Source organism: Malaclemys terrapin, chromosome 2, assembly GCF_027887155.1.
Source record: "Malaclemys terrapin pileata isolate rMalTer1 chromosome 2, rMalTer1.hap1, whole genome shotgun sequence".
NCBI lineage: Eukaryota > Metazoa > Chordata > Testudines > Emydidae > Malaclemys > Malaclemys terrapin.
Genome location: NC_071506.1, coordinates 233,481,156 through 233,499,611, shown reverse-complemented (window position 1 = coordinate 233,499,611; position 18,456 = coordinate 233,481,156). Strand labels below are relative to the sequence as shown.

Below are 18,456 nucleotides of genomic sequence, written 5' to 3'. Positions count from 1 at the left end.
TATGTTGCTGACAGTATGAGTTTTCACTGCCAGCTACATCCTTTAGCCATCTGACAATTTTATCAAAGCCTGCCTACCTCCTGTGTCTTTCATAGATACCATCAAACAATAGGAGGGGCAGGTAAAGTTTTAAAATCTCCACTCAAACTAAACAAGTTTTCAACCAACCTCATCATTAAATACGATTTTAGCTCCTACAATGGCAAGTCTGGGGCCCACTCTCCCTCAGCCTCGCATCTCTGAGATCTTTACCATTAATTAAAAGCGTTGCAGGATCTGGCCCCCATCATCAGTATGTGTCAATGGACTTTAAACAATAGGAAATCTTATCCCAGAGAGATAACACAGACCACTTTTTCCTGGCATGTAATTACACATTGGAGGTCAACACCAAAATAGGTTTATTGAACTTTGAGGAGAGCACTAGTGAAAAATATAGACAACATTTACAGAACACAGGATGGAATTTTTTTTCATTTTTGGAGTATTTTTTATACTTATGATATATGCTACTTCTCATACACTTACCTTAAATCAAGCCACTGTTCCTCAAATATAGAATAAGCAGAAGAGCTCTGCAAAATACCAACTAGGAATTTCTCTGCTGCTGTATGAAGCAACAAAGCCGGACACTCAAGCTTAGCTGTAGACATAGTTGCAAAGCAAATAATTATCAACTAATTTTTTTTTATGAAATTTGCCTGTTTCACCGTGTTTTTTGTGAACAGATAGTGACATTCTAATGTGCTTCGTCATGGCATGTAGACATGCACTTATTCAGGCAAGGTGGGTTGTGTATCTACAATAGGATATTTTTGATAAAGTTTCCCACTGTCATAAATGCCAGTTCAGTTTCAGCAGCGGTAGCCCTAACAAATAGAGGGATGCAGGCACCCAGGGTATTTTAAGTGCCATGTCATCTAACCCTGCTTAGTACTGGTCAAAAGATATGGTTCTTAAGAGCGCCAGCAAATGCCAACATCTCTTCTACATTAGCGCTTCGATCATTGCCAACACTGATGTTTTCAGCACTAGAAAAGTTTTGTCATCATTGCAACTACCTTGGGGTGTGGCTGGGAATAGTTTTCCCACCTTGCTTACGGCTGCTATTTGATTAGCAAGAGTTTCCTTCATGATGGAGTTAACACCACAAATTTACACCATATCTGAGGGCTATCTTTGAGTGGAAAGAGCTAGAAAGAAAATGTCACTACTTCTTGCACCTAATTTGTTCTCCCTTCTACTATTTGTAGATTATAATTCTGCAGGGCAGAACCTTGGTTTTTTTTGTTTTGTTTTTTTTAATATGTTTTGTAAGCAACTTGGATGAAATTCTGTCTCTCTCACACACCCTTCGGTACAAAGCCCAACTAAAGAGGCTTTGTTCAAGGAACCTCACTGAAGTTAGGCCTCTAAAATCCAGACAAGCATGGGGCAGGTGCCTCTGGGATGGCACAGTGGCCAGGACCTCCATTCCACTGGCCACATCTCTGTCCTTCACCTCCCCTCTTAGCTCACCTATATACCTGGCACAGAACCTACAGCTGACTCTACCTCTCGCATACAGTGAGACTTGTGTGCTCCTGCCATGCTACGGGGTTCATTACAGAGCTATAAACAACAGAATAAATTATAATACATTGTAAAGGCAAGTTCTGAACCAAGAGGAAGTAGTCAAAATTGTGGGGGAGTGATGTTTCCCATTGGTACTTTTCTTCTGACTTTGTTTATGCTGTTCCCCATTTCTGTTCTGAAGAGCTCATAGCTATGTACATTATATTTGAGTCTATGTTTGAAACTCTGTAACCTTTGCTAGAGTACTCTCCAGGAAGCTCGCCTGACCTTTACTTAAGATAAAGAAAACAACTGAAATGAGGAAATAAATGCTCCTTTGATAATACTGTGTAAGCTGTGGCTAAAGAACTCTGAAATACAACAGCATTAATGAAGTATCCATGTTAGGTGAATTTCTTTATCACCAGAAGCAGTGACAAACTTTGATGGGGTTTTTCATTCACAGTTCACAAATTATTCTCCAGGAATCATTGACTTATTTTGGAACAATAATTGTGGGTTAATAGAAGCCCTGGCAGAACTTTGCACTCTTATATAAGAGATCTGTGCCGTGCAAATTTTATTTGGACACAACAGTGTATGTAGAATGAAATTTATAGACAAATTTTGCACGGGTATTATACTGGGCAAACTTGCTATACGAAGAGAGGGGAAAAACTTCATACAAATAGTAATTTCAAAATGACTATTATCCATATTCATTTGTGTGTCTTTAGGAATTAGTGCGAGGAATTATTTGAGGCAACTTATTACAAAAATAAAAGCAATTTCAGTGTTGGAATAAAATCAGTCTAGGAAAAGAAATCTTGTTTTGCCAACTATGTATGTTATGTGCACGCGATGGAAACTACGATAAGGAAATGTATCTAAGTATCTTGAACAATCTCAAGATGTGCAGGGAAATTAAGCAACTCTGAAACTAGGTTAGCTTTATCTTTTTTTTAATTCTAATTTGTTTGACGTCTCTATTATAAAATTGTTCATGCCTTCATTTTTTACTACTGTATTTTTATGATACATGAATGCTAGTTTTAACAGGTATTCAGTTTAGCTGATTGCAGCAATTTTCTCTAGTAGGATCAATAATAGAAGTTATTTAGCTCAGTGGAAAAGCAGCCATGAACTCTACTGCCATAAGCAGACAAGTGTCTAGAAGTGACCTTTGATGGAGACCAGACTTGCTATAGGGGAGTGACATGTGTATGGTGGGGGCGGAGAGAGGATGCAAGACAGTATTGGCCTCACCAGGCAACGTCTCTCATGCCACTGCCTTCATGTATCCTCTGACAGTCAAACCTCAGAGCAGAACTAGTGGAAGGGACTTCAAAAAGGGAAGTAGAACTGCAGCAAGGGAAGAGTTGGGGGTGCATGTGTTAAAAAATAAATAAAAAGTTTCCGGCATGAATAAGATGAGTGGCAAACCAGACAGACTGTCCAGCTGATTCATACACAAAAAGGCTCAGAAAAAGCAGGTGGATTAACACAACATAGGGCTAATTCCTGTTTTTCTAACTCAGGTAAAACTCCTACTAACTCCAACGGAAATTTCTCTTGAGATAGGAATGCAACATATGGTTCATGGAGCCATGCTGTATATAGTAATATAACTTAATAGACTATGTTGACAGAGACTGGCTGTATTTGGTAAATACAAAACAAGAGGGCTGTTTAGAAAACCCACCAAGACTCTCAAGTAATTTTTATGCAAGGGATTAGCTGCTTATGTTTTACACTACTTGGATCCATACAGCGCATACCATCCTTCTCCCTCTATTCAAGAGACACAGAAAGCTCTGCTATCTTACTGAGCTCAATGAGAGAGAATTTCTCTGCTTCAGTGACAAACGGAAAAATGGGACCACCTGCTAAAGGTTACACCTTCAGCAAAAACAACCTTTACTGGCTGCAGTTCATAGCCCTACTTGCTTCATCTATTCTTAGTGCTGATGTCACTGACAGGCAAATAGAACGACCACATGACTGTCACATGACCATGAATACTAGAAATTGAGACAAAATATATATTTTAAGAAAGCGATGAATCAGACTATACTTACAACTTTCAGCCTGATAGTCTGGCACAAACTGCTCGTCATTGTCAGGTACCTGAGCTGAAGAAAGGGGGAAAAAAGGGGGGATAAATTAAGAGAAGCCACTAAAGCATAGTGAAGATTATTGTCCTAACCTTGAAGCTCAGCCAAGGTCAAAACTAGGATTTTGTTGGCTCAACCATTATTAGGACTGAAATAAGGCATGAGAACAACCTCAACCATGACTAAAATCCATTAGCATGAATTTTCAAAGGGGACTTCTGCACAAAAATAAATCCCAGTGTTTAAACCATCTTTCTACATTTAAACCCCTCGTGTTCCTTCACCAGGAGAAACTGGACTCATTTCGGGGTAACGCAGCCAAAATAGCAGAAAACATTTTTTATTTTGTGTTTTAAAGGGTCAAAAGAGTCTTTGGCCGGACCATAGAATTTTCATTTCAATCTTTGTCTTCAGATGGGCCCAAAATATGAACCATAACCAGAGTCCCTCTGCCTTCTGTAATATCTTTACTTTTAGGCAACTTTATGACACAACTAACTCCAACTGCATCTGAAACATCATGGTTGTCCCCCAGTGATAATACAATGCCATTTTGTTGCATAGTCAAGCCATTAACAGTTTCCCCAAATTGTCTTAATGCCTTGTAAACATCCAAGGCTTTAGCACAGTTTAGACATATAGCTGTAACACTGTTTAGTTTAATTGTGTAAGGTGGAAACTAGCAGAAACCAGGTCATGGGACAGCCATGGTGTAACCTTTCTAGATAATTCCATAGTTAGCAAAAACTCAGCTTGCCATAATTTAAAAATACTGCTCTTTTGTCAAACTATCTCATCTAGAACTTCCATGGCAAAGTGACATGAAATGAACTGTTTGAAAGTATGTGACAATTCTTGTCCAAAGAGAAGTAAATCAAGAGTAACCCAACATGCTTCATGAAAAAGTAAACAGTGGTTATATACCCATTTATTGGCACACTGAATATCAAACTATTAAAAGCAATAAAGAAAAATATGTTGTTTGATCATTTCATAAGGCTTTCCAAGTTAGGAAATATGAAGAGCTTGGTTCACTTTTATACATATACCTAACACCTGCTAATATCAATGGGAATTATGCATGTGAGTCAAGAGGTAAGAATATTTCTTTAGACTTAGACACTCTTGATCCTTTAGTGCAAAGGTGCAAGATATTCTGTGGACCTGATCCTAAACTCCTTAATTCAGGAAAAATTTCCACTGACTTCACTGGAAGTTTTTCTTGAGTAAGTATTTCAGGATCAGGCCCATAATGCAGTAAAATAGTACTCTCATGATTCCAAAGAATATGTTTATAATCCTACCTAATGTATTGAAGCAAATACACCTTAAAAACAAAATAATTGTGGATAAACTATAAACAAGGATGTAGCTCAAGTGTTAAGACAAATATGTGAATGGCAATTAATGTTAATCTGAGGAAAACACAGATGTTGAAGCTTTTTCTAGCATTTATATTACACTAAAACTAGCCCTTTAAGAAGAAAACTGTATATCTGAAGACATTTTTAAATAAATAATAAACAAGAATTAAAGTTCTACAGAATGCACATCAAATTTACTAAATCAAATACTCCAAGTAATTTTTTGATGCATTAAACTTCTCTTCCCTCCAAGGAAACCTCAGCATTCTGACCAGTGATGAACTCAAGGGCAATGCAAAGCCCAAGAGAGGTAAAGTCAACCAAAAATTAACACTCTGTAAATTTCAGTTGGTTCATTCAGATCAGTGCATGTAAGAAGTTTAAAATTTTCCCTTCAATATGCCAAATATTTGACTGCTACAGGAAACTCCAATCCTGAAGTCAAGCTCTCCCAGTTAACAAACTTTACCGTAGGGATCTTTTACATTCCTAATTTTTTTTTTAATTTTGGGGCACATATAACCGTGTAGCATTTCTATTCATTAACTTTATTGTTTATAAATAGGATATATCCATACAATACCCCTTGTCCATGAAATATAAATATAATTATATATATATATATAATTTTATGTTATTTTTAAATGCAGCTAGCAGGGGGTTAAATATCCGTCTAGTTATGAAATAAATGGGCTCTCCACATGTGAATATCTCCACTTAAGATTGATTTGTGGTAGTTGCAGAAATGGGTCCCCACCATATTTTACATTCTTTGCAGCAAATTACCAACTCCAGCCTCTGGGCCTGATTCACCACTGCATTATGCCAGTTTGATTGATTTCAGTGGAGTCACCAGCATAAACCTGGACTAATACAGTGGTGAATCAGACTCTTTGTTTTCCTATCCAGAGGATGAGAACTGTAGGGCCAAAAACCTCTTTTAAAGGTCCAGTTCCAGTCTCTACCTGTAAACCAGCACAATTCCACTGACTTCAATGGTTTTATCCCTCCTAATTTGCACTGGGGTGAATGAGAGAAGGATTGGGTTTGACGACTGAAAGGTACTACTGAACACCTAATAGTTAAAAAACCCAAACACACCGCTTTATACAAGAACAGTAAAAATAGGAGATGACTAATGTATTTAAAACTATTATAGTTTTGACTACATTTGCTGGTATGCGCTTCTCTAAAAGCTACGGGGTGGGGGTGGGGGGGAGAACATAGCAAAGCTGACAATTCCTTTTTACATTAAAAAAAATGCACAAAATGTCAGGCACATAGTTCCATACATTTTCTCTTGGGATGCTTAAAAAAACCACATAGCACCAAAATAAAACAAATGCTGTAGGAAGTAAATCTGTGAGCCCATCCTGAAAACTACACAAATAAGAGTCACGGATCCACTAGCCATAAGACACATGGCAATCAGAACTGTCAATTTATTCCCCCTTTTCAACTATGTTTTTTTAAAAAACTGAACAGAATTGAAATTCATACATGATCATATTACAGAAATTCAAGCAACTGTCCACCCAATACACAGACTTTTTACAACAGTAGCTAGCTGTGAAAAGGGAAATGGATTGAGTGCACCATCACATTACTCAAACAGAAGAGGGCTTTTGTACCCCAAGTTTTGATAATTAAAGGGAGTCTTTGTAATAAGTTAAACCAGCAAGTACACAGTTAACTTCATCTTAACTTGGATCTCTGAAAGGAAAATGTGACTTGGGAGTGTTGCAACTTCATGCACATTTATATATGGATATATCATTCGTTTCCTCTTTTCTTTAGTCATAGACACTGCAATTCGGCAAAGCTCTCATAACAGCTACAGCGGTCTTCTATCACCACATTCAGGACAAGACACAAGTCAACAAAACTTTTTCTCTCTCCATTTAGCAGACTATTAGAAAACATGTCTGAAATGACCACCCAGAGAATGAGACTATTTCCCCACACTATTTAATTAAAGGATCTAGAGGAAAGGAGGAGGGGAAAAGCCCAATAAAAGGCTTTCAAGGAGATTAAGCATGTAGATTTTATTGGTAATAGCAGAAGCAGCTCTATCAGGTCATTCCACATTAATAGACAAGCTGCCATCAAGTCTCAGACTCTCATACTTGAAGTGGGCAACATCTGTACTATCAGCCAGTCGCCTTAGCAGAGATTATTACCAAAAGTTTTTTTTCTTTCTGACTACAGCACTATGTCCCATGGGTGTGTGGGAAATGCACAATAATGTTAATTATAATCCTAGTTTTACAGGGGGATGTATCAGTTTGGATTTTATAGTCTCATCACCTACTCAATTAAAATCAACTTGCCAATAGCAACTGTTCAAAGCAAAGAAATACTTAATACCTGTTTTTGATTTTCAGAGACAATATTAACACATTACTTTACAAAGCTAAACTTAGAATATATCTTGCAAATGGAAAGCAACTTGGAAAAGCAATTTAACCTGACATTGGGGGGTCAATTTCCTTTCTTTCATTACAAACAAAAAAAATGTAAAAAGTCACCATCAACAAATATCTAGTACAAAAGGAGTTAATATTTAATTAAAACCAGCTCTAGCCACTGTAACAATGACCTGGAGCCAAACAAGGAAGAAGATGTATGAGTCATTCTTTCTGCCAGTGAATGAGACAGCTGATCTCCTAAGCAATTCCTCAAGACAAGCAGTCAGAACTGGAGTTCTGCCTCCATTCACAAAAACACAGTCCACATTGAACCATGTGGCCTCAACCACAATCTTTTCATGTCACACCCTTCCAGAACGCAACAGCAAAGTAAACTTGAACTTTCTGCATAAACACACCAATTTCATTGCTTTGTCTCAGAGGTAGCACAGACCCGCTAAAGAACATATTTAATAAAGGAAAAGGCAATAAAATTTAACCCTTCCTTTCCCAACCACAAACTTCTGCCAGAAATTCAGTACCACATGCATGTAAGGTTGCAGGACAAGCAGAGAGTTTGCCATTTCTTCTTGCTTCACTTAAGAATTTTATTTTAGATATTCTAACATTTTCTATACTACTCCCCTCTCAGAACTTTAGGCTCACTTTTTGACCTAGACATAATTTGTTTCAAAACAACAAAGATGTACTCAGTGTGGCAAAAGAATCTGAAAATGACAGGAAGACATCTGAGTAGCACTATTTCCAGCTTACCCTAAAATAAAGTTTTAGGCCACAAAACAAAGGAATGAGGCCCGTAAGCTTTGTTTCATACAATATCTGTTTTGAACATTTAAAAGGTTATATGAAGTACAGACATTAATACAAAAAACATATTTTTAATAAAAAAGATGAAAAAGAGTCAACAGTTGATAATATAGAAGTACTCATAAGGCATGACAATGACCATTTATTGAATACGAAAAGGAAAATATCATTACCAAGTGAACACCGAATGTGCTATCAAAGCAACCAAACTTTTTTTTTTCCCCTCAAGTGACCTGCTCTGACATATAAACTTATGTGTAGCTTAAAAACTAGGGGACAGATCCTGCAAATCATTCTGGCTGTGAATGATCTATACTAAGCTGAAGAGGGTTTGCGAGATCTGGCCTTTGTTTTTGACTTTAACTTTTATGCAGAATAATACAGAAGTTGGTTTAAAATCCACACTCACATTTTACATCTGCTACGTCCCTCATAGTCAATAAGTAACTATGTAATGGGACAAAATTACTAATCTGTTTTTTTCCATCAAAGAAGAAACCCCCAGATTAGTACTGTGTACATTTTCAGGACCAACAATTTTACAAAAGGTTAGCACCATTTTGCCAAATCCAATTTTTCTCCATTTTTTGTGCAGAGCTATTTAAAATCAGGCGTATTTAAAAGTCAAATCCACTAACTGTCCAGAACTCCAAAAAAGGGAAGTGATTCACTGTGCTACAAGTCTCATCTTTAACATGTTTATTCCCTTTTAGAACATTCCCTACTAGGCAAACTTCAACCAAGACGTGAAGCGGTCTTTGTTTGACCATGTTTGTTCACTAAATACATATATATTCAGATACAAAAATACTTAATGGTTGTATACCCGATATTCAGATTAGTGTTCTTACCAAATGTGGGGTTCATTATAGGGCAGCAGAAAGCTAAGAAGCCATATCCACAGCTGGTGTAAATCAGCATAGCTCCACTGAAGTCAATGGAGCAACTATGATTTATATCAGCTGAGGGTCAAGCCCTAAAGTTTTATATTCTGTTAAAAATGGGAATTTGAGCATTACTGAACAATGCAAATTAAGTGATCACTTTCATATATACGCATTTAGGGATAATCCATTGGGCAACACCGAATCATGTGTATACAAACGTGACAATGGTAGCAGAGATCACGGAAACCATTTCTTGGAGTTCATCCCAAACTTAGCCATTAATTGGTAGCAGAAATATAAACGTTTTACAGAAATCAGTATGGATGCCTTCTTCAGTTTGGAAAACTTGGGAGAGCCACCCTCGCTGTGCCTGTCTAGCTACAAACTGTGGTGGGAGAACAAACCCGTTACCTGTGCCTTTTATTGTAAAGCGATTGCCTTGCACTAGAACAGAGCAAAAAATACAATAAATATTAATGAGTTTTATGTAATAAATTCTCATTGTTACTACCAAAGAAGGAACTCCATCATACAGATCAATAGATTAACTTTTTAAAACAACAGAATAGCTCAGTTACCTATATTCATTTTGGAAGCCTTTTACTCATCTCTATCAAGTTTCGGCCAGGAATTAGTGACAGAAATACTAGAATAGACATTTTTAATAAATAATGTGCTTTTCTGTTGTCTATTATTCTCCCACCCCAAATGCTTCCACAACGCATGGTAGGCTTTCCGTGGCAGAGAGTTTGTTTTCTCTCCTCTGTTTGTTCCAGAATATGTAGAAGCAACCATGATGAGATAGGATTAGATTAATATTTGAACCAATTTATCTCAAGTCACTGAATAATTGCTATCTGCCAACTGCAATATAATTCCAAATATACAGAATCAATACTGGCATTATACACTATTATCATGACAAAATGTAGCTGCCACAATACTTAAATAAAAAAACAAAGACATTATCTGAACAATATTTATCTTGGTTGGCGATAAGCAATTTTAACTCTTCGTTTCCAAGTTTAATAGTGGAGACAATTATTAAAATCCTTCCACTTTCAAATTATGGCATCAGGAAATAGTTCAAAATTATTTTCCGTCCCCCACCTACTGATTTTAGGAAACCACATTTAGTTTAAATTTTACCTCAAAATAATGTGGGTGTTCTTCCTGATACATTTAATAGAACATGAAGAAAAAGCAACTTATTTCATAGAATTCAAGTACTGCAGAAGCGAGTATAACACATCATAACTTTTCTACAAGTGGCATTCAGTTTCTGGGGTTGGAGGTGGTAATAAATATATTAGATAAACAAACTAATACAATAATCTGTTTATATTTTGTACTTTGGATTACTTTTGTCCTTTAATATACATGTGCAAATCCTATTATTTACAATGGAAGTTGTGTACAAGTACTGAGAAGAGAATAAATCCCTTTGTGTTTAGTTGTTTATTACTAAGATTCTTCAAAGAAAACAACAAATCACCCTGTTCCGTAAAAACATGCTGGCTAACATGTCCCAAGTACGAAAGGCGCCTTGATAATTTTTTGCAGCATTCTTCACGTGTGATACATTGTAACTCCCTTGACTCTCTTGTTTAATAAGCAGATTTTCTGACCTGGTTACTCCCCAGTGGGGTTTTGAACTTGTGGGAGAAACCTGGTCAGTTGCCATTGCTCTTAAAATTTCATGGTCACTTTCCTGGCTACAGAGCATCATGAAAATAAATATGTAAACATTACTGATGTTGCCAAATTGGCAGATTTCTAGTTTATGAAAGTCCAGGAGGACATAAATGGACAAATCTAGCAATGGGTAAACAAGTCATGCATGCAGTCATTTCAGCAGAGCTAAAATATAGCATTCTTAACACCAGCATATTGTAAATACTAGTGCAAGTTTACAAACTTTTATTTACAAAGATTTTTTAAAAACAATCATTACAAGAGGTGTCAGAGGTAATAAATAGGATCAGAAACAGGATCTTGATTGTTTTTCTTGAGTTCTGATAGATTCTCTGCAAAGCCTGTAAAAGCAGGGGGGGAAGCAGATTGTCTGTTTTAAATAAGAACTAAAATGGTAGTGATCTGAAATTTATAGTTTGCTAAAATATTTTCATAATAGTGGGATACATATAATATCTAAGTTTAATACTCTGCAGAAATATATAATTAAATATAAATGTAAAACTCAGTAGTTTGGGTATTTCTTTCCAGATAAAAAGTAACTTTTTATACTTACCATATGATAATAACAATATTTACAAGCTTTCCTCAGCCTAACTTACAAAGGGCTAGACACATAGCTTTGATCTGTCAAAGTAGTCTCTGCTTAAAAACATAAGGAAAAACTTAGAGCACTGAAAAAAATTCATTTACTCTTAAGAAACAAAAGGAGTTCAAAAGTAAAAATCGCCACTACAATCCTTTGTATACCTATAGAAATGACGTATGTTAATCTTCATTTCCATATTTTTTTTCTGTTTACTAAACTGCTCTGCACATACATTACCAACTTGCCAAGAATCTTTTTGATTTAGAATAAATTTTTTTTAATCATTTCCAGGAACAAAAAGAAGATTCATGCCACTAAAAATAAAACTAAAAGTTGTTTTATCATAAAAAAAAAAATCATACCTTTTAATTAGTGTTTGGACAACCTTCTAGTTTGTTAAAATGATCAGATTAGACACAATAACAGATCCTTGCTAAAATTACCATAAGATAGACAGTCACAGTTTTATCTGATGATTATAATATAAGACTATCTTGTTGCAATACACCCTATATTCAGTGATTTAAAAAATATACTAATACTTATATTCCAACACCATTCCATAACTTCATTAAAGAATTTTTGATTATACCTTGACAAAGACATATACTAAAGGCAAAAATTCATGCTAAGAGAATTAAAACATCAGTAAAACAAACAAACTTACAGGCTAACAGCTTGACCAACTACATGCATGGTTATCAAAAAATCAGCCTGAAGCCAAGTAGCCACCAGCAATATTTCCTTCTTTCCATGGTAAGCAGTCGCATGCAATTCTCCCCACTCCCAGAGAAACCAAACATCTATTCAGTAAACAACAATAGTGTATAATCCAGTATAATATGCTAAAAATAAAACACATTAATACCCACAGTGCCTAAATCAGGGTAAATTCACAGAAATTATGTTAGTTTAAATCAAAATCATGTTGAAATTGACTATAAAAGTTTTCCTTTTAAAGTTCAACCAAAAAAAAAAAAAATCTTTACTCTGATGTAATATGAGACAGACAATGCATAAGAATCTTCATGCTCAAAATAAACATTATTAAATAATAAACATAAATTACTGAAGTGAACAAATACACCTTGAGCAGCAGAAAGCTCCTCTAAATTTTGTTGAAGTTCTCTTGTAGCAGTATCTCCTCCTTTTTATTACCCATATCTCAATAGCTAATCTAAACTCAGATTCAATATTATTGTTTTTAAAACCATCAACCTCAATATCATGAGCCTTGAAGGGTTACTTGAAATATCAAAAAATGTAAAATGACAAATGTCAGATTTCCAATTAGTTCCCAATATACAGTCCTATAAAAAGTAAGACATGAAAAAAAAAATTAACTTATACACAATATCAAAAAGCTTATGAAAAAAGAAATCTCCTTCCTTATTAAGTATTTGATACACACCTAATGTTCTGTGTTGTGAACAAGGTGGAAAGAAGACACTTGCACTTAAATCTTGAAGCATCCCGTCCTGATGAACCCAGAGAAACTAATTTCTGCCATCAGAAAAGTACTCCACCAGAACACCAAATAATTATATGTGCTGCTGTAAAGGAAACAGCAAGCCCAGTTCTGGCTGTATGCAGTCTCTCGAGGTACAATAATATAAACCTGATCAATTGCAATTAAAATCTGAACAGAGGCTTAGAACTTGAAGTCTTGGTGCATTAGTTCTTGCCAAAAGCAGATGTGATTGTGAGCTGGAAGCAATTTCTCCTGGTAATTTGTGATGACACTGGGTAGAGCAGCCCCAGAGTCCCCAAAGACAAACTCATCAGAGGCTCTAATGTATGCATGACACATGAGGTGGCTCTTTTAGAGCTCAATTAATTGGGCTGAACATTAAGACAGCAAGTTCAGGACTTTTTTTTTTTTTCCTCCAGAGTTGTTTTTCCTCTTTTTACAAGCAGTTTTTCCCCTTACCTTCTGCAAGCCATGTCTCCTGTAATTGGCTCAGATCTTGAAAGAGTTCTGAAGAAAGAGAAAGACATATATAAAAGACGCACACCTTTAATCTTCTCATAAGATGAAACTACACTAGAAGAAATATTTTCCTGAAGAACAAGGCATGTGAATTTTACTTTGGCAACCTTACATACTGATAAAAAACAACAGATAGACCCTGGTTGCAATTAATGATTATTCTACTCTTTTTTCCATAAGAGGTATACACGCTACAGTAATATTTAATTGACTCCTGAAATAATAATCACCATCTTTTAAGTTTGTTTTTATAGCAAATAATGCCTATTCAGTAACTCAGAGAGAAGTTAAGATGATAACCTCTCATTCAAATGATCTATTTCTCCTTACACAATACAGGCCTCTTCCTGCAATCTTTGCTCCAGCAAAACTCTTATTGACTTCCATGGGAATTTTGCCTAAGTAGGGGTTTGATTTTTTTAAAAACACTATATCCAACATAAGTAAAGGGCAGAACTTAGCAAACGAAATGTAAAAGGAAAGACACTCAGAGCCTCTATTAGACATAGAAGTAAAGTAAGGTGTTACTCTTTCATGTTACATATTGATTCCACTTTATTAGCATCATACATAGATTTGAAATTAAAGTGGCACTGCCACGGCCATGGACAAAATTTTACGCTGCTTTACTGACATGCATGGGCTCGTACTGGGTGTAATCAGGTCAGAATTTGATCCTATTTGTGGTCTCTATTTTCAGAGATTGAGCAACTCAGTATGAAAATTTGCTCTGAGCTAAAACTTAGCATGATGTCTGAACTGATAAACAAATGTTTTTGAAGGTTATTAACTTTTAGAAAGATACTTCCTTTTTCTATGATATTGGCAAATATATCTAATATATGTTTAAATGTTAATCCATATGAGGGGATGATGCCCTGTGTTTATTTTGGCACTAAGTAAAAACAGCAAATGGTTTTGCTTTAGATGTGTCCTGTGAATAGGCATTTTTGCAGGGATTTTAAGCATACATTAGTCCAGGAGTAGGCAACCTATGGCACGCGTGCCAAAGGCGGCACGCGAGCTGATTTTCAATGGCACTCACACTGCCCAGGTCCTGGGGGGCTCTGCATTTTAATTTAATTTTAAACAAAGCTTCTTAAACATTTTAAAAACCTTATTTACTTTACATACAACAAGTTTAGTTATATATTATAGACTTATAGAAAGAGACCTTCTAAAAATGTTAAAATGTATTACTGGCACGCGAAACCTTAAATCAGAGTGAATAAATGAAGACTCGGCACACCATTTCTGAAAGGTTGCCGACCCCTGCGTTAGTCTCTAAGATGCCACAAGGATTCCTCGTTGTTTTTACAGATTCAGGGGTCTCTGCTCATCTTACCCTTAGAACGGTTACATGGGTGTACATAGTGTTTGGCGAGTACGTGTAGAAACTGCATTGACCCTTGTCAAGTAGGAGTAAATCTTGCTCACCTTACTCACGCAAGTATTCCCACTGACTTTAACATGGCTATTATATGAGTGTGGTCGACAATGGTTGGGCCCTCCCAAGTCTGGTCCAAACTAGACTTTCTTGCTTAAATTTCCCATGGATGGAAGGAACTACCAGCACAACTCCACTGGAGGTAACAATAGTGCAAATGCTAGTGTAGATGATAGGCCAGAAGAAACTGCTGGTGTTTTGTCTTGCCCTTCAGCCCTGCACTACCACAGTGGTTAGAATACCAGCCGCTGGTCTACACTAGCACTGGCACTCTTGCTATCACTACTGGAGTTGTACCAGTGGTAGCAATAGGGGAAAATGTTAAAAAGAAAGAAGCCGAGTGTAGGCAAGGCCTGAAGGTGAAGATGTTGGGTTGTAGCGTATCCTTAACTTGTGGCACTGTGTCAGATACTGCAAAATTCTCACCTCAGTGAGTGACATTTATGAGCCATATGTGCAGCAATATCTAAAACAGAACAGGGTGAGTCAGGAAGGAATAGCAACTTTAACAGTTAATTGCCTTTGCCAGTTTGTGTCACAAACTTAAATGCAATTTTCTTGTCTTATTTAGCTCTTATGAAGCTTCTCTGCGTTATTAAATAAAACATGGGGGGGGGGGGAGAGAGGGGAGTGAGCCCTCACCTTCTGAATCATGAGCCAGGTCTCTGTTAATGAATTTTCTTTTCCTGACATTTGTTGGTCTCTCATTGCAGTTTCTCCCACGCGGATTCTATAAACAGGAAAGATCAGTTACTTTAAAAACACACACACACACATATATATATATACATACAACCCTCTGATTTCCACATTTAAACAAAGCCTACATGGATTCTTTACATATTCCACAGAGAAAATGACTATCCTACAGTTTCTATTCTTAATTTCTACATACAAATTTACAGCAGAGGATTATGCTGAGTACCTAACATCCTTCATACTTGTGCCTAGATGCAACACATTCCTATTTATCCATGTAGATCTCTATCTGTATAGATACAGATGCAATATGTTCCAGCTGCAGCACAGTACTAACACATATATTTAGCAATCTGGCACACAATAGCATAAAAATCCCCTTTGCTTAAACTCTTCAGGAGAATTCGAATAAGGACATTCTAGCAGGCTGCTTTGTTTCAAAATGTTATTTGTAAAATTGCTTGCAAAAATCCTGAAAACAAGAAGTGTTAACGTTTGCCTCAACTTCATTCTTCTCGGTGTTGAAGGCAAACACAGCCAGAAACTTTGCATGCAGCTGCTGCTGGTGCCCTCCTCTTCCACTAATCGTGTGCATGGTTTTACTTTTTTGGAAAAAAAAAAAAGGATCCAAAAATTGTCTTTAAATAAAATTATGCGTTATTCAAATAACTAGAAGATAAGCCCATCTTGCAGGAACGACTCCTAGATGAAGAGTCGTCCCTACAGCGGTAACAAAGCAGATACTATGGACGCAAAACTCCCCCAGAGAAATAAGTCGGCGTCAAGTTAATAAACACCAACTTTTGAACTGATCACTCACGTTGGTGACCATGTAAGGCACTTGCTGGTCATAAAATCCATCCATTCTGCAGCTCTTCCGCAAGTCTTAGCTCAGTGTTTTTATTTTCTGAGCATTTGACCTGAAGATTTCCTCAGGATCTGGTCTCCAATCAGCCTAGAGGGGAATACAAGATGGCTTTTAGATTTAAAAAAAAAAAAAAAAAAACATGAATGAACTGCTTGAATTTGCATAGCTAATTAACCTCAAAGAGTCCCATTCATAAAAACAACCCTCCCTTCCCTGCTTTCACCTGGGTTCTAAGCAAGTGCCAGGTTAAAACACAGAGCAAAACCCACTTTTTACAGCAGCGGAAAGCAAAACAAGAGGCGAGGTATTTATTTACACTCCTGCTGTATCCCCAGAGCGATCTGTGTAACTGGCAGCTCTGATTCGCAAACGTGTGCAGAACTAGTAATGGCGAACAACATGACTCGCTTTGCACCTAACGGGAGTAGCGAGCGAGCGAGCGAGACGCAGCTATCTTGTTTTAAAGGATCGTTTTTGCAACCCACAACCATGCAATTATCTGGAGCTACGTAAAAAGTTGCTGGAAAGACCCACCTGAAGGTAACGCAAGGCGATCGGCTGCAAAAAATTCCCTCCAAATTTAATAAAAACATTAATTATTTCCCAGCACTTCCCCCTTGGAAGCAGTAAGCGCCACTGACAGAGCTCAATTCGGTGGTTTTTCCTCGGGTTCTCCTCCAGGGGCCTCCAGTCCAAACTGATGGATCTCTGCCTCCCATTGGCTCTCTGTGTCTTTCACAGGATCAGATTTCTGCCTGTCAGTCAGGCTGCCTCTCTCCCTCAGGGAAAAAGGTAAAAGCTGGATCCTGCCGGATTCTGGTGGGTCCAGCCAATTTTTGGTCCTTGCTCCCTTAAAGCTACTGCATAAGTAAAGAACAAATGTAGCTGCTTGTTTTACACTCAGAAAGAATTCAGACCCTGAAGCATCCCAGTGCAATAGTGCCACAAATACCCATATCTAGCACCTGGTTCCAGACTGTTTTCTGGCCCCCAACCTGCAAATGCTGCTGCTTCAATAGAGAACCAATTTGGCTCTCTCCTATTCCAGGAACAACAAAGAACATTAGAGGCACAGCAGTGCCACAAAAACTCATGACCAGCATCTGGAACCTGCCAAGACTTGGCCTCAAACCCCTGAATTCTACTGCCTAAATACAGAACATGTTTGTCCATTTCTATAGCACACAAAAATCCAAACACCAACGCCTTCCAGTACAACAGCAGCACAACAAGCATCGGATCCTGCCAAATTTTGGCCACAAACCCAGAAACTGTACCATCAAATTCATACATAGGAATCTGGATTTTTTGATGGATTAAGAGAAACTGCATGTGTACTAAATTTAGACTATATACCCATTTGGGTATGCAGCCAAAAATTAGCTGGATGCAGCAAGATCGCAGTGCCAAATTCGAGTTTTTGCATCTTTTCTGTATCAGGATTTATCCAGGTCCAGATTTTTCAGTTGATTAGTAGAAGCAACACTTGCTTTTTATTTTGATTACACCATTTCTGGGATTTGTAGCCAAAATTTAGCAGGATCCAGGTGCCAGAACTGGGTTTTTGTGGTGCTGTTGTGCTGGCATTTCTGAAGTGTTGTAATAAAGACTAAGCTCTCTTTAGGCAATGGAATTTGGAGGGTTGGAGTCAAAAGCTGGCCAGATCTGTATTTTTGCTGTACCAAGATGCATTGGCATTCTGAGAGCGTCAACACTTGTTCTCTATTAAGGCAGTTAAATTTGCAGAGTGGGGGCTCAACATTTTCTGGGTATGGCAGGAACCAGGTGCTGAATCCGGTTATCTGAGGCACTGCTGTAGTGGGATGTATCCTGATTCAGACTTTTAAGGTTCAGTCAGAGCAGCTAAATGTATTCTCTATTTAATTAATGGAGACAAAATCTGGAAGGATCCAATATTTACCCTCGCTCCTTTCTCAGGTTATTCTAGTCAGAGATGCTCTGGTCTTCCTGCAATTGGTGTAAATGCAAATGCAGTGAAAATGGGTTTGCACA

The 18,456-nt window shown here is 37.2% G+C and overlaps 1 protein-coding gene across 3 annotated transcripts in view; it reads right to left on the bottom strand.

The window, feature by feature from the left end:
* ETV1 (ETS variant transcription factor 1) overlaps nt 1-17,093 on the bottom strand; it is a 73,092-nt gene extending 55,999 nt beyond the window's left edge. Inside the window, exons 1-5 of one of the 3 annotated variants that reach the window (XM_054020300.1) lie at nt 16,978-17,093; nt 16,396-16,530; nt 15,519-15,606; nt 13,370-13,417; nt 3,633-3,686 (exon numbers count right to left, since the gene is read on the bottom strand). In XM_054020300.1, the coding sequence (XP_053876275.1) occupies nt 3,633-3,686; nt 13,370-13,417; nt 15,519-15,606; nt 16,396-16,440 (235 nt within the window). In that variant the 5' untranslated portion in view covers nt 16,441-16,530; nt 16,978-17,093. Of the gene's footprint in view, nt 1-3,632; nt 3,687-12,850; nt 13,216-13,369; nt 13,418-15,518; nt 15,607-16,395; nt 16,531-16,712; nt 16,800-16,977 lie in introns of those variants that run through there. The other 2 variants (XM_054020301.1, XM_054020302.1) reach the window with 2 other exon arrangements.
* Nucleotides 17,094-18,456: the final 1,363 nt, after the last annotated feature.